Source organism: Mustela lutreola, chromosome 1, assembly GCF_030435805.1.
Source record: "Mustela lutreola isolate mMusLut2 chromosome 1, mMusLut2.pri, whole genome shotgun sequence".
In the NCBI taxonomy this organism is placed as follows: domain Eukaryota; kingdom Metazoa; phylum Chordata; class Mammalia; order Carnivora; family Mustelidae; genus Mustela; species Mustela lutreola.
The window spans coordinates 251,649,080-251,663,307 of NC_081290.1; the positions used below are offsets into that span (position 1 = coordinate 251,649,080).

A 14,228-nucleotide genomic window follows, 5' to 3' on the forward strand; every position below is an offset into this window, starting at 1 on the left:
CCTACTGCCCGATTTTGAGCATATGCCATTTCAGGATAATATCAGTTGATGACAGAGTCTGTTGTTCTATAAATTAATTTAACACTCTTTCTCTGGAGAGCAGATAACTGCATTCTAAAAACAATATTTTCACTGAAGTTACGATAGCTTGTAAAAACACACAGCGAGTGGGGTTGATGAGGAGGTGTTAGGAAGCATATGATATCCCAGGAGGCTATACTGATTTAAATTTAGGTGGCTTGCTCCTCGAGGCAGTCAGTGTCAGAGACAGTTGTCTCTTAAAGCGATGGCTGTGGTGGAGAGCAGTTCATGGATTGGGCAGAAATAGGAGCCATTGTGGTCAATGTTGTGGGGAAGGGATTAATGAGACCCAGAGTTATGCTGAGGGACCCAAGACACTGAAGCATTAAAAGAGAAAAAAGGATTGTGGGTCTGTTCAAATTTTCTATTTCTTCCTGTTTCAGTTTTGGTAGTTTATAGGTTCCTGGAATTTATCCATTTCTTCCAGATTGCCCAATTTGTGGGCATGTAAGTATTCATAATATTCTCTTATAATTGTTTGTATTTCTGTGCTGTAGGTTGTGATCTCTCCTCTTTAATTTGAGTTCTTTCTTTTCTTTTTGGTAAGTCTGGCTAAGGGTTTATCAATTTTCTTAATTCTTTCAAAGAACGAGCTGCTAGTTTTGTTGATATGTTCTATTGTGTTGTTTTTTTTTTTAATTTCTGTATCATTTATTTCTGCTCTGATCTTAATTATTTCCCTTCTTCTGCTGTTAGGGTGTATATTTGGGGGGAGTGAAATTTTTATTAAGTAATTTTTTACTATGATAAATGGTATAGTCTAAAAACTGCATTCCACATGTAATGAGAATCTGTGAAGAGAGATAATGAAAGGAATAATATACTTGAAAAAAAAAAAAGAACAATATACTTGATTCTGGATCCATTCAGGACATTTTCTTATTCTCTCCTCCCTCCTTTGTCTCTTTTCTGCTTGTCCTGTCCATTGCTCTACTGATTCTTAATTCAACCTCCCTCTCTCCTGTATGATTCCTGTTATTCTTTGACCCAAATGTATCTTTCTCTCAAAGGAATTCTCTAATAAATACATCAAACCTTAAAAGGGGGGGCAGGGGAGGCACCTGGGTGGTTCAGGCAGTTAAGCGTCTGCCTTTGGCTCAAGTCATGATCTCAGGGTCCTGGGATCAAGCCCCGCATCTGGCTCCTTGCTCAGCAGAGAGCCTACTTCTCCCTCTCTCTCTGCCACTCCCTGTGCGTGTGCTCTCTCAAGTAAATCAGTAAAATCTTAAAAAACAACGACAACAATAACAACAACAACAACAAAAGGAATTCTCTAAGCAGTAATGTGGATTTTCATTCACATCCTGGTTTTCTCAGACTCTCCCTCATAAAGACAAATCATTTCATCTTTTCCTTTTTCTTTTCTGTAAATAATAATGTCTTCTACGTATCACACATTATAATTGTTGTCAGGTATACAAAGCTGAATAGGATGTTGACCTTTTAAAGAGGTCACAGGAAATTAGAGAAAGATGGACAAGAAAATGAGGGAACAAAATATAACAAATACTGTGCTAGAGGTCTGTGCAGGAAAATCTCAATCCCCACCCCCCACCCCCAATAATCTGAAGGTTGGAGAGTATGAAAATATTCTATAAAGGTGGTGATGGCTGGGTGGAGCATTAGTAGGCATTAACATTGTTTCTTCATTCATTTAAAGGAGCATTTCTTGAGTGCCCATTGTGTACTTGGAACTGTAGTAGGCTGCCAGGGGCTGAAATTTACTAAGGAATAGCTTTGCCTGGCACTCAGTAAAAACTCAGTAAATGTTTTTTGAATGTCCAAAGAAAATGACTCACTTTAATTTACCTGGTGAATATGGAACAATTCTCTGCCTTCTCTCTAGATCATCATGAACTTTTAGGGGATTCCAAGGAGTCCAGAATATTTGTGGGTTAGGTAATTTGGAGTGTAGGCATGGACACTGACAGGCAGGGCCACACAATAGCTGCATCGTTGTGTAATGTGTAACTCGGACAACAGTATGTGATCATTAAGGCATAGCGAGGAAGAAGGTGGGAAGGAATAGTAGCAGAATCATGAAATGCTTTGTGTGAGATAGGAGAGGGGGTTTCAGAATCACTAGCAAGTTGTTTCTTCAAATTACGTGTGCTTCTCCCCACCCTCGAGATGCAGATTCTGCCCTGACCCCGCACACGTACACAGATGCTCACGTGTGTTCACCCCACTGCTCTTTCACAATCTTTGCCACAGGCTTCTTGTGCTAATGGGAATGAGTCATATTCCTCAGGTGAGCGGGAGCTAAAAATGGCTAAGAAGCACTACAGACAATGGAGACAATGGAGACCCATGCTCGGGTTTTTAAGCAAGGCAGTGGCCTGACCAGATTTTCCTTTTAGAAAGACCCATCTGGCTCTGGAGTAGAGGGTGGAGTAGCGAAGAGTCAGAGAGGATGAGGGCTTCCTGCTAGGAAGCTTTCACGTCTTAAGGGGCTACTGACAACAGTTTTCAGAGAACTTGACAGATACTCCTGTTTCTCTGTTTTCAAGGTCAAGGACCTAAGATTCAAATCAGAATAAAAAAGACTTATCAGTGTTTTGCTGAGAAGGAGGTGACACCTGAAATGTTTCATAAGAATTATGATTTAGGACAGATGCAAATATTCACACATATTTCCTGGGGAATTGATAAAATAATGCTATCAAATATGAATATGAAGCATATAAATTATGTTTATCCAAAGACACTTCTTTTACTTATTGTTTGTTTTTGTTGGTGCCTTTTTTGTTCATTTCTTGTATAATATAGCTCTAGTTAGCTTGGTCATCTTAAAAAGACATACATCATCAATAAACCCATAATATTTTGGGTGGGTTTCTCTTACATGACTTTTTTTTTCACTTAGTGAAACATAAGATTTTCTATGGTTTACATAGATATCAGCTGTGCCTTGTTAACAAAAAGTGAGTTGATGTTCCCAAGAAGAAGAAAAATACATATTTTCCTTGCTTTAAGCTCCTTAATACCAACACATAATGTAATTCAAGTCTGTCTCTCCAAGCTACAAAACTAAGGGGAGAAAAAATATCCTTTCTGAAATCCTTTTGTATTATAAGAGCCAGAGCTCTGAACCCCTATACCACAGTGACCCCAGTGACCCCAGTATTTATAGGGAGCTGTTGTTGAATCATTTCTACAACTTTAAAATTTTCTGTTGTGTTCTAACTTGATATGGGAGAATTATTTCCTTTCAGCCATTTTTTTTTTTTCCCCTTTGAATTAAGTGTCTGGATGAGCTACAGAACTGGTTGGTTATGAGATAGTTTTTTACCTTATAATGTTAGGAAGATAAGATTGAAAGGTGGTGCTAAGGAAGCCGGCCTTAGATTCCACATTGTAGCCTTACAAAATGTACATTGTATCCAGTAAAAGAGTTTACTGGGCATGTTACGAACCCCTGCTGGATCAATATATCAAGCGATTCATCCATCTTTAAATATTGGATTTATTTTTAGAATAATAGTTTCTGGAAGACTACAGCTCTTTAGTTGTAAGTCCCTGTGCTAGATGAGAGATAAAGGAGATGCGATTTCTAGCCTGGCTCTCTCTTCACTGATTTGTACACCTGTGAAATGAGAGCATTGCCAATGGTTTGAGTGTTGTTTTTTACTCATTTTAACAAGGTGTGTTTGTAGGTCACCAGATACCTAGTAGGTGCTCTAATATTATGACTCTGTGTCATCTAAGGAAAAGGGGTTCCCTGCTGCTGGCACATACGAAGAGGCCTCCTTGGAAAATGACACATAATTACATCATAAGAGAACAAGGCATAAGGCAAATGCCCTTGATAAGGGTGGGAATTTTTTTCCCATTACCAAAAGGAATTATTAAAAAACATAACTTTGAGACATATGGTTCTCTTCTTGGGCAAGGAATGTATACTACTCACAGCTACCAAAAAAGAAAATATTTGCATGTCTCCAACAGCCCAAATCTGTCTGAATTTCTCGAGGCCATTGGGAGAAACGTGGACAGATTTTTTGGTATTGTTGGTTTTTTTTCCCCCCTTTCAACATTGAAAGATGTCGGTAAGTCAGTAATGAATCTCCTTCCTTTCAGTAGGACCAAAGGCACAGTGAGGAGCGAGGTCCCCTGGAAAAACTAGTATCAGCCAGAATAGGCTTAACATGCAAACACTATCGCTTTGCAACGTGCAGTCTTGGAGAAGATTTGTAGCAATTCTAACTTATTTTTCTCTCCTTGAGAAGACACACACCAAGGAAAACCAATACTAAATACTCAATTGTCATGTGCACGTATGCTACCAGTCAAGAGGAGTCGTCTTTTGGAATGGAGAACACAAAACTACTCAGTATTGTGAAACACAGAAAATAAAGGCACTGTAACTGTACAGATAATCAAAGCCTAGTTCTACTTACACTGACAGCTATCTGGCTATAAATATATTCTATCCTATTACCTGCACCTGACACAAGTTTATTTCTGAAGTAATTATAGGACCATTGCAAGATAACCTTCTGAAATGAAATTCGATGTTTATATGGGGTTTATTAGAACATAGCACCATAAATCATTTTACATGGACATTTAATTTGCTAAAGCTACTGATTACTGTTTCTGACATTGACAGTTCCTTGCCTGTGCTAAATTTCACTAGCAAGTAACTAAGCAAATATTTTATAGAATCAGTGGGTGTGACCTAATGGGAGAAAATAATTCTTATTCAGCTCTGCCATTGATTTGTGGTGTGATCATGCACAGGTGGCTCAAGGACATTAGTCCTTCTTCTAAAAGCATCAGTTTTCCCATCTATAAAATGGAATAATTCTGAAAATGACATCATCAGCTAAGCAAAGTTAAATAGAGCCTGTGGAAGCATACACGGAAAAGAGTATTAATACGATAACAATATTGATACTGTTCCGAGCTTGTATATGGGAAATTTAAGAAATGAGATGCATCATCACTCTCTCTGGAGAGCTCACACATTATTTTTAAAGATTTTATTTATTTGACAGACAGAGATCACATGTAGGCATAGAGACAGGCAAAGGTGGGGAGCAGGCTCCCTGTTGAGCAGAGAGCCTGATGCGGGCCTGGATTCCAGGACCCTGAGACCGTGACCTGAGCTTAACCCACTGAGTCACCCAGGCGCTCAAGTGCACACATTATTAAAAGAGGCACGCAGGTAAATTGACAGTTACCGTAGACGGAAACAATGAATCACGGGCAACCTAAAGAGCATAAAGGAAGGAAGCATTCGCTTATCTGGTAAGGAAGGAGATGGTGAAGAATTTTTCAGGTAGAGGTGATATTTGAATTAATGTTTGTAGTCCTGGTAAGCAGGGAGGGCAAAACAGAAAAGACACTCCACATTTAGGGGCGAACATGCAAAAGCACGAAAGAAAGGCTGTGCCATAAGGGAACATAGAACTAAAATAATTCATGGGTCCCCAGAGCTCAGGGAAGGGCAGGTGAGGCCAGCAGGAGAGGTCTTGGTGTAAAGGGAACTGAATATTAGCCTGTGGCGGGGAGGGAGCTAGTGAAGGCATTTAGGCAGGAGACAATCCACCAGGCACTTGCGGAACTCCCTTCGGTGGAAATGGATTTACTAAACCAGACTCAGCAAGGCTGGAGGCAGTGAGATCCTTCCAGTGGCCCACTGAAAAGAATGAGGTACTGAAATGAATAACAGTAACAATAACATAGACCCTGAGAATCATTTGGGGGATAAATGAATGGTTTTGGAGTCTGACTAGTTACAGAGAATGCCCATCCTATTGATTCTTTTAGGAAAAGCCTGTGGAGCCTTCTAATTGAAGCGGGAAGGTGGTGGGCTCGTTATGCCCTTGCATTTGGAAGCTCGGGGAAGAGGCAAAGTCCAGAACTATAATTTGAGAGATAAAAGTAGATAGTAGAGAAAACCGCGAGGTTCCAGATACAGAGTGGTCAGAATGGGAAAAGCAGTGGAGAAACGACAGAATCCTTCAGAATCATTTGCAACAACAAAGCTTAAAAGTAGGCAGAAGAAATAGCACCTATGAAAGAGACAGAGAAAGTTCAAGGGGAGAGGTAGGAGGAGGTGCAGGAGAGAGAGTCTTGCTCTAGAGAATAAAGCAGAAGGGAAGGATTGGTCAGTACTAATCAGATACCTTACCTGAGTGATCATGAAAGATACGGATTAAGAACCATCCGTTGAATTTGACAATTCGAGAAGTCAATTCCCTTCAAAGTTTAGTCAGTAAACAGGTGGGGGAAGAATTAACTAATTAACAGGAAGGTGGAAGCAAAGACATCAGGTGTAAGCTTACCAGAAAGCTCAGTTATAAGGAAAACATATGAGAACAAAGAAAACTGGTATGGAAGGAGCAGAGTTTTGCTTTGAGAGTGAGAGAGGTTTGGGTATGTTTATGCCCTGAAAGCTAAGGGTACAGTGAGTTGGAGAGAGAGAAGAGAGATGTGATGTTTGATTCAGGATCTTCTGCATGGTGGTAATGGGAATTAAAACATATGGGGAGGAATTGACTTTGGACAGGAAGACTTCTTTCTGTGATGAGGAAAGTGGAGAAAAGGATAAACATAGATTGGAGTAAATTAGCCAGTGGAGGTGCTGAGAGAGGAAGCCATACCTGATGATGGTGAAGCCATCAGTAGAATGAGAAGGACAGAGATGAGTAGTGTGTTTGAGAATAATAGGGAGGAATAAGAAATTGAGCTAACCAAACCAAAAGGATCAATTAATTGCAACTGGCCTAATGTTACTAATCCCCGAGATGAAAAGAGTTCTTCCAGCAAGAGTTCAACTTCTCTACTGTGATTTAGAAGATTATACAGTTAATTCAAGGCTGGGGTTTTTAGAGTAAGCACTGTGGGGGGTGGGAGGGAAGAGTTGAGAGTAGTGTGGTTTATAGCAGGTTAATTTGCTATTAGGTTAAAATAGTAGGGGTTTAGTTTGTGGACATTGGGATGGGCGTTATTATTATTATTTTTTTCTTGAGACTTAGCACATACTAAGATAAGACATGGAATTTAAATCTCTGCCATCAAGGGTGTAAGTGCTTATGGCCATGAAATCTTAATCCCCTGCTTGAAACTGTTGTTCAGTTTGACCACTGACCTTCTTAGAGAATTATAGGTTACTGCTTAACTGTTGAAAGGATATGGAAGATGAGATGGGCAGAAATTTAATTCCTATGTTCTTCACATTCTGCAGAACAGTTTCATGTTAGATCCACTTTGCACATGTGGATTCATTAAAGAATCTGCAAGAAGGGTTTGTATTTCAATGATTATATATGCCAGGCAGAAAAACATTTCTTTTCACTGTTTTCCAGAGTTAGCTAATTATCTAAAAATTGTACGGACTGGTGGTTCCTTCTGGTTGAAATAGTCTGCTCATAGGCGAATTTGGGCATTCTGCCAGGCATTCATAGCTAGGAAGCTTAACGACAGCTCTTAAATGTAATTTGCAGGGCTAGGAAGAAACAGAACATCAACAATAGGCAAAGCTGTTTTCTAGAATAGTGGGAGAAAGGGTCAGAATACTGTTTGGATGCCCGCCTTTGCAGTTTTTGTCCCAGTAACTCCAAGTTTTGGAAGCAAGCAGTAGAGACACACCAGAAGCTTGTGGGAATGAAAATGGGTCAGTCCAATTTTAAAAAGCCTTGATGGATTCTGCCGTACAAAGAAGAACAGTTGTGGGGCAAGTATTAGACTGGAGTCAGGAAATCGGGGCGCTAGTCTCAGCAAATTACACCAAAGATCTGGGCCTCAGGATCTTCATCTGGAAAACAAGATCATGGTATTATTGGCAGGACCAGGGGAGGCGAAAGAGATACAGCCAAATCCTGACTCCTTTTGCCTGCTTCATATGACATGACAAGGCTTCCTGTTGAGATTTTAACGAGTAGATCCTGATGTCAAAATAAGTTTAAAAACTTCTAGCTAATGTTTCTGAAGGTCCTTTATTCTAATTCTATTCTAATTATAATTGTTATTCTATCAATGAGAATAACCAGTAGAGTAAAATTTAACTTCATCTTTTTTCACGAGTCTCCATTTTTATTGATATCCAGCACATTGTTACTTTGTACAACATCTGAAACTTCACATCAACCACCTGCATCAGGATTTATCTTGAGTCCATGGGTGGATTTCTGGGTGTCTGCAAAGCCCCTAAACACACATGCAGATTTTTGTGGATACAAGGATTCAAAAAGAGTCCAGCACTTCCATCAGATGCTCAGCAGGTAAATGAAAGCAGTAAGCAAAAATCATCTTCCACTTGATGGGAGAAAAAAAACAAAAAAACAAAAAAACAAACTCCAGATCTTCAACTGACACAGCAAGAGAAATTCAAGTAGATTTGATAGCTTCTGTGATGAAAATGATTCCTCAAATTCCCTCACACATCACTATATGTCCTTCCCAAGATTATATTGCTTTGTGGGCAGGGAACAGAGTCAGCAGGTTCTTTGATGATGGAGGAACAGCTCCCCTTAACCTTACATTTTCTGATATTTGAAAGAAGCCAAGATCAAATTCTTTGGCTCTCCACGCCAAACCTCTGCAGCTCTGACATGGTTTTGCTAGATCAAAAGAACCATATATTCTTCACTTTTTTAACCGGCAGCCTTGTTAATCTGGAACTCTAGATGGCCCATGGGCCTGGAAGGTAAGTTATTCTTTTAAGCAATTAGGTTAAAAAAAAAAAAAAAAAAAAAGTAAAGCGAAACAAATGGCCATTCAACAACATCTGACCTTGAAGGGCTCAGTGCCTGGAGAAGACTTCAGTTTGGGGGGTACTTTTCCATTCTATTTCATATTGAGTATTTGTGTGACTATTCACAGGATAGTCAATGGCAGACATTTCCATGGTCTTTTGGGTCCTGGTTCAGAGGGGAATAACATGGTGAGAAGAATGTAGCACTTAACTGAGGCAATGGGCAGAAAATGGGGGCAGTGATGAGTCTATAATGGAACATCAGAGAGAACTTTCCAGACACATTCAACTAAACAAGGGGTTATACATAGATCCCTTAGATTCCCATAGCAGGGTGATGCTGGATCCTGGGCATGTGTGCCCGTGATCCACATACATGGGAAAGAGAAAGCCTCTTTCACAAACTATGTAAACTCAGAGGCTGGGCACCAAGTAGGAAAACAATGGGGCATGAAAAACAAGACAGACAAAAAACAGTAACAGGGGTAGAAATGAAGGTGGATTTGAGATACTGTAAGAATTCTCAGAACGTAATCCTTTTGCTCTTCTTTCATTTCAGATGCTGCACAACAAACATGTCATGGTCCGTGTAGGAGGAGGATGGGAAACTTTTGCAGGGTATTTGTTGAAACATGACCCCTGCCGGATGCTGCAGATCTCCCGTGTCGATGGCAAAACATCCCCCATCCAGAGCAAATCTCCAACCCTTAAGGACATGAATCCAGATAATTACCTGGTGGTCTCTGCCAATTATAAGGCTAAGAAGGAGATTAAATGAAACTAGTTGGTCGCGATAAGGGGACTCTCATAATGGCCTGTACCCACTTCTCCAGTGTAGTCAGTTTAGTCCACACGCTCTGAAAATTACTTTGAAAAAAGGAGTAACAGACAGAAAAATGTCATTACTATTGAAAAATGTTCAGAGTAGCACTATTTATTTTGTTGCTTCTGTAGAAAATGACCAATTAAATTCTAAACTCAGATTTAAATTAGAAAAATTGTAGGCAAATTATTATTTTTCAGTATGTGAACACAGTATTTAGTACATGTTAGAAATACAATCCTAGCTAGAGATAAAAACTGCTCTTAGAAGAAAATATTTAGGATTTCTAGATCAGTCAACAGGAAGTGCCTGCCTTATGTCTACAAAAAGCACCCCAGACACTTTTATAATTGCAGGCTTTTTAAGCCAAATTTTAAAAAGGTGACAATTAGTGTGATAATACGTACTAAAAAATCTTCAATCACACCATGAATAAGTGCAGAGCGTTCACAACAGTAATACTTTACTGGAAAGGCCACTTTAGAAAAGTTTACATTCGCTTGGAAGATGCCTTAAAGTTTATTCCTTATCTATGACCAAATATCTGGGGTACTTTTGGAAGTTTTCAGTACACCCTTTAGAAGATCGCTTATGAAGTATTTCATACATTCCTAAGCACATGGCGGTGTTGAGACTGACTTAGTGTAATTCACACACATAAGCTGACATACGTTTATATTTTGACAGTAAATTGTACAGTCAAGTGTTCATTGACTTCATGTTATTTTAAAGCATTTTCTTATGAAAATATATCTTTAGTTAATCCTACTTTGCTATGCTGTCTAGTAAAGTAAGTATACTGTAGCTTATGTTGTTACAGACTCATGTATACCCTTGTATACCTAGGACAGGGCTGTTTCATACCCATAAGCAGCAAACTATTGTCCTCACTGATTCAAGAATTAAAAAGATAAATTAAAAAAAAATTACCTGTCTCTATATCGATGCTTCATTCCGAAATAAAGATTATCTTCAAGTGGCGACTTTCCCGGAGAGTTCTAGGAAGGGTCAAATTAGGGCTAGCTAGTGCTTCTTCACTTTGGGCAGCTGGGTGATGGCATTGTTTGTTCCCCTGGGCAGATAACCTAGATATTATCATAGGTAATCCCTTAAGTGCTATCTTGAGTATCTTAAGTATAGGCAGAATTAATTTGTCATTCCTTCATTTTTCAACAACAACAAAAAATCCACCTTTCTTGCTCCAGTAAGTCAGGGAGGAAGCGTTTGTCACATGACTGATTTAGTCAAAGTGTATACAACCTGTTATTTGTGAAGTTTTTAAACAACAGGCATTGTATAATTTGGTGGTACTGGAAATGGTGGTAATTGTTCTGGGGGAAAAAAAAATTAAAAGTTTTGTCAGAAATAAAATCCCCTTGGAACAGTAATAATTGTAGTATATTTTAAAATACATTGATTTGATTTTTATGTTCCTAAACTAATATGAGCATTGAATTTCTCTGTATCTACAATAATGTTTTCAACAAAACTTTCTCCAGTGCTTACCTTTTTCCATAAATAAACCTATGTCTTTTTTTGTTTGTTTGTTTAGATTTTATTTATTTATTTGACAGAGATCAGGTAGGCAGAGAGGCAGGCAGGGGTGGGGTGTGGGGTGGGGAAAGCAAGCTCCCTTCTGAGCAGAGAGCCTGATGCAGGGCTCAATTCCAGGATCCTGGGATCATGACCTGATCCGAAGGCAGAAGCTTTAATTCACTGAGCCACCCAGGCACCCCTATATCTATATCTTTAAGAATTAAAATTAATTTCATTAATTTAGTTTAAAAATGTATAGGTTAAAAAAAATCATTTATTTTGTTTTCTATGCTAATGTGCCAAATTACCGGAAACTTAGTAGCTTAAACAACACAAATTTATTGTTATAGTTTCATAGGTCAGAAATTTGAGATGGTGTGGCTGGCCTAAAATCAAGGTGTCAGCAGGGGCCTAGGAGAGAATCCCTTTGCTTTTTCCGCTTTACAGAGGCTGCCTGATTTCCTTGGCTCATGTCTTTCCTCTGTCTTCAAAGCCAGCAATATAGTATCTCAACGATACTACTTTATTCACATCTCTTTGGAACCACAGGTTGGAAAGATTTTCTGCTTTTAAGGATCCATGTGATTAGATTTAATCCATCCAGATAATACAATATAATCTCCCATTTTAAGGGCATTAACTGAATTACATTTGCAAGATACCTTTTGCCATAAATATGCAATGGTGTCAACCATTTAGATTTTTTTTCTAACTTCTCAACTGTGTTTTATAGGTTTTAGTTCAAATCTTTTACTTCTTTTTCCCAAGTATTTTCTTCTATGTGATGATACTATCATTGAAATTATTTCTTAATTTTCAGATTATTTATTATTTGCACATAGAAATAGTAATGACATTTTCATATATTGGTTTAGTATTCTGGAACCTTTCTAAACTCCTTAGTTCTACAAATTTGTGTGTAGCTATTTAAGGATTGTCTGCATGAGATGCTTGGTATTTTTTAACCTATTTAACCTATTTTAAGTATGTCTGTTATTTATACCCTAGCTATCTGAGAAATGTAGAATGAGAAAATACATCTTAGGAAGTAGGTATAGAGTAAGGAGTTAGGATAACGTGACTTCTGACTTGTGACAAAACCGATTTCAGAAAAATAGCTTAGAAAGGGTTAATCTGTGTGCAAAACTAATTAGGTCCATTTGAGATTATATTCGAAGTACTTGCAAAAATGTAACTAGAAGGGATTAATTTGAAACTTAAGTATGGTGCTATAAGAATAGGCAGTGTGATCAAAGATATAATAAAGTATAATATCCAGGTCAAGTAATTTATGAATTTTCAGTTCTCAGGCCATAATAATCCTATTTAGAGGCAATATTTGCAAAATGAGACATATCTAGAACAAGGAGAACAGGATAATAAAAAGGTTATGTCATATGAGAAATTTAAACTGAGTTGTTGGAACAAACTTCTCTGAATCAACCCAAAACTTGTTCAAAATTTGTGAAATATACAAATGCCTTCTAAGTGGCTTTTGAGAAAATCAAAGAAAATGGCTATGGAGCCACATTTGCGTCAACTTAAAGCACATGCGATAGTCATGGGGATTTGAGATGCTTGTTTGAAAATGTTAAAAAAAAACACCGCACACCTTAAATGTCAACACAGAGAGAGATGCCTAGCTACCTACCTCTCGGCTTACTGACCTATTTACTCAGATATTACTCGAAACAAAAACTGACAAGTTACTTTTTCTTCTAAGGGCGTAGAATAATTCTTAGCAAAGATAAACACATTGAACTGTTGGAGGAGAAAAGGAAAATTCAAAGCTGATGTCAATTCTCCTGGGGTACCAAGGAGGAAAGCTAGACACTTTGTATTATTTTGCTATTTCTCTATGAAAACAGGAAACTAACAATATCATCTCTCCTTTGGAGTATAGAAAAAGAACCATGCCTAGCTATAAATTCAGAGATTTTATGAACATACCAAACAGCCATTAGCTCTGTTGTTCTCGTTCATCCCAAAGAGATGAAAGGGTTATGGTTTCCCTAACCATTCACCTAACTTCTAATTATTTAATACGTAGTGAAGATGAAACTTGTTAAAGAGGGAACCCGGGTGGCTCAGTGGGTTAGAACCTCTCCCTTCGGCTCAGGTCATGATCCCAGGGTCCTGGGATCGAGCCCTGCATTGGGATCTCTGCCTGCCTCTCTGCCAGCTTGTGATCTCTGTCAAATTAATAAAATCTTAAAAAAAAAAACTTGTTAAAGGACAAAGTCAATTTTTATATAGGAAAAATGTATATTTGTGTCCGCATAAGGCAATACAGAATTTATAACAAACCATGTGTGTGAAAACTATTAATTACATCCCAAATACAATCGGTGGAACTATAGTAGCACGTATAGATGTTTTAAAACAACATGCAGGGGCGCCTGGGTGGCTCAGTGGGTTAAGCCGCTGCCTTCGGCTCAGGTCATGATCTCAGGGTCCTGGGATCGAGTCCCGCATCGGGCTCTCTGCTCAGCAGGGAGCCTGCTTCCCTCTCTCTCTCTCTCTCTCTGCCTGCCTCTCTGCTTACTTGTGATCTCTCTCTGTCAAATAAATAAATAAAATCTTTAAAAAAAAAAAAAAATAAAATAAAACAACATGCAGCATGTCAACAAAGGGGCTGTGTGATGATATACAGCTTTTTGTTACCACTCTTGTTAGCTTGATGATCAGAATTAAGAAGCCATAGTTTTAGCTTTTTTACATCTGAACATGATAGTTAATATATATGCATTTTACTGTTTCAGTTATATTTTAGTAATTTTTTGGAGGGTTTGGGTCACATACTAAGCATTTTACTATATTTTCCTATTTAAATGATGATTTATGGGAAATTGGCTCCAAGTTAAGATTCCCATCAGGAACTGATTCATAACTTGATGAGGGAGATGCTTGGATGTATAGGTACAATTTTTTTTTTTTTTAGTAGTCACTTACTGGTTTTCTATCAAGCATCTCATCTCCTCTTTTCCCTTCCCCTTCCTAAAACTATTCTTAGCATTTTAGTATCACGCCTTAGCCGATGCTTCCGTTATGGTTTTGGGGAACGCGAATTAAACCCACGGAAGC

General features: G+C 38.4%; 1 protein-coding gene across 4 annotated transcripts in view; it reads left to right on the forward strand.

The window, feature by feature from the left end:
- Positions 1-11,149, forward strand: part of GAS2 (growth arrest specific 2) — a 126,877-nt gene extending 115,728 nt beyond the window's left edge. For all 4 annotated transcript variants that reach the window (XM_059138468.1, XM_059138478.1, XM_059138458.1 and 1 more), the window contains one exon: positions 9,345-11,149. In XM_059138468.1, the coding sequence (XP_058994451.1) occupies positions 9,345-9,563 (219 nt within the window). In that variant the 3' untranslated portion in view covers positions 9,564-11,149. The remainder of the gene's footprint in view (positions 1-9,344) is intronic.
- The last annotated feature ends 3,079 nt before the right edge of the window (positions 11,150-14,228 follow it).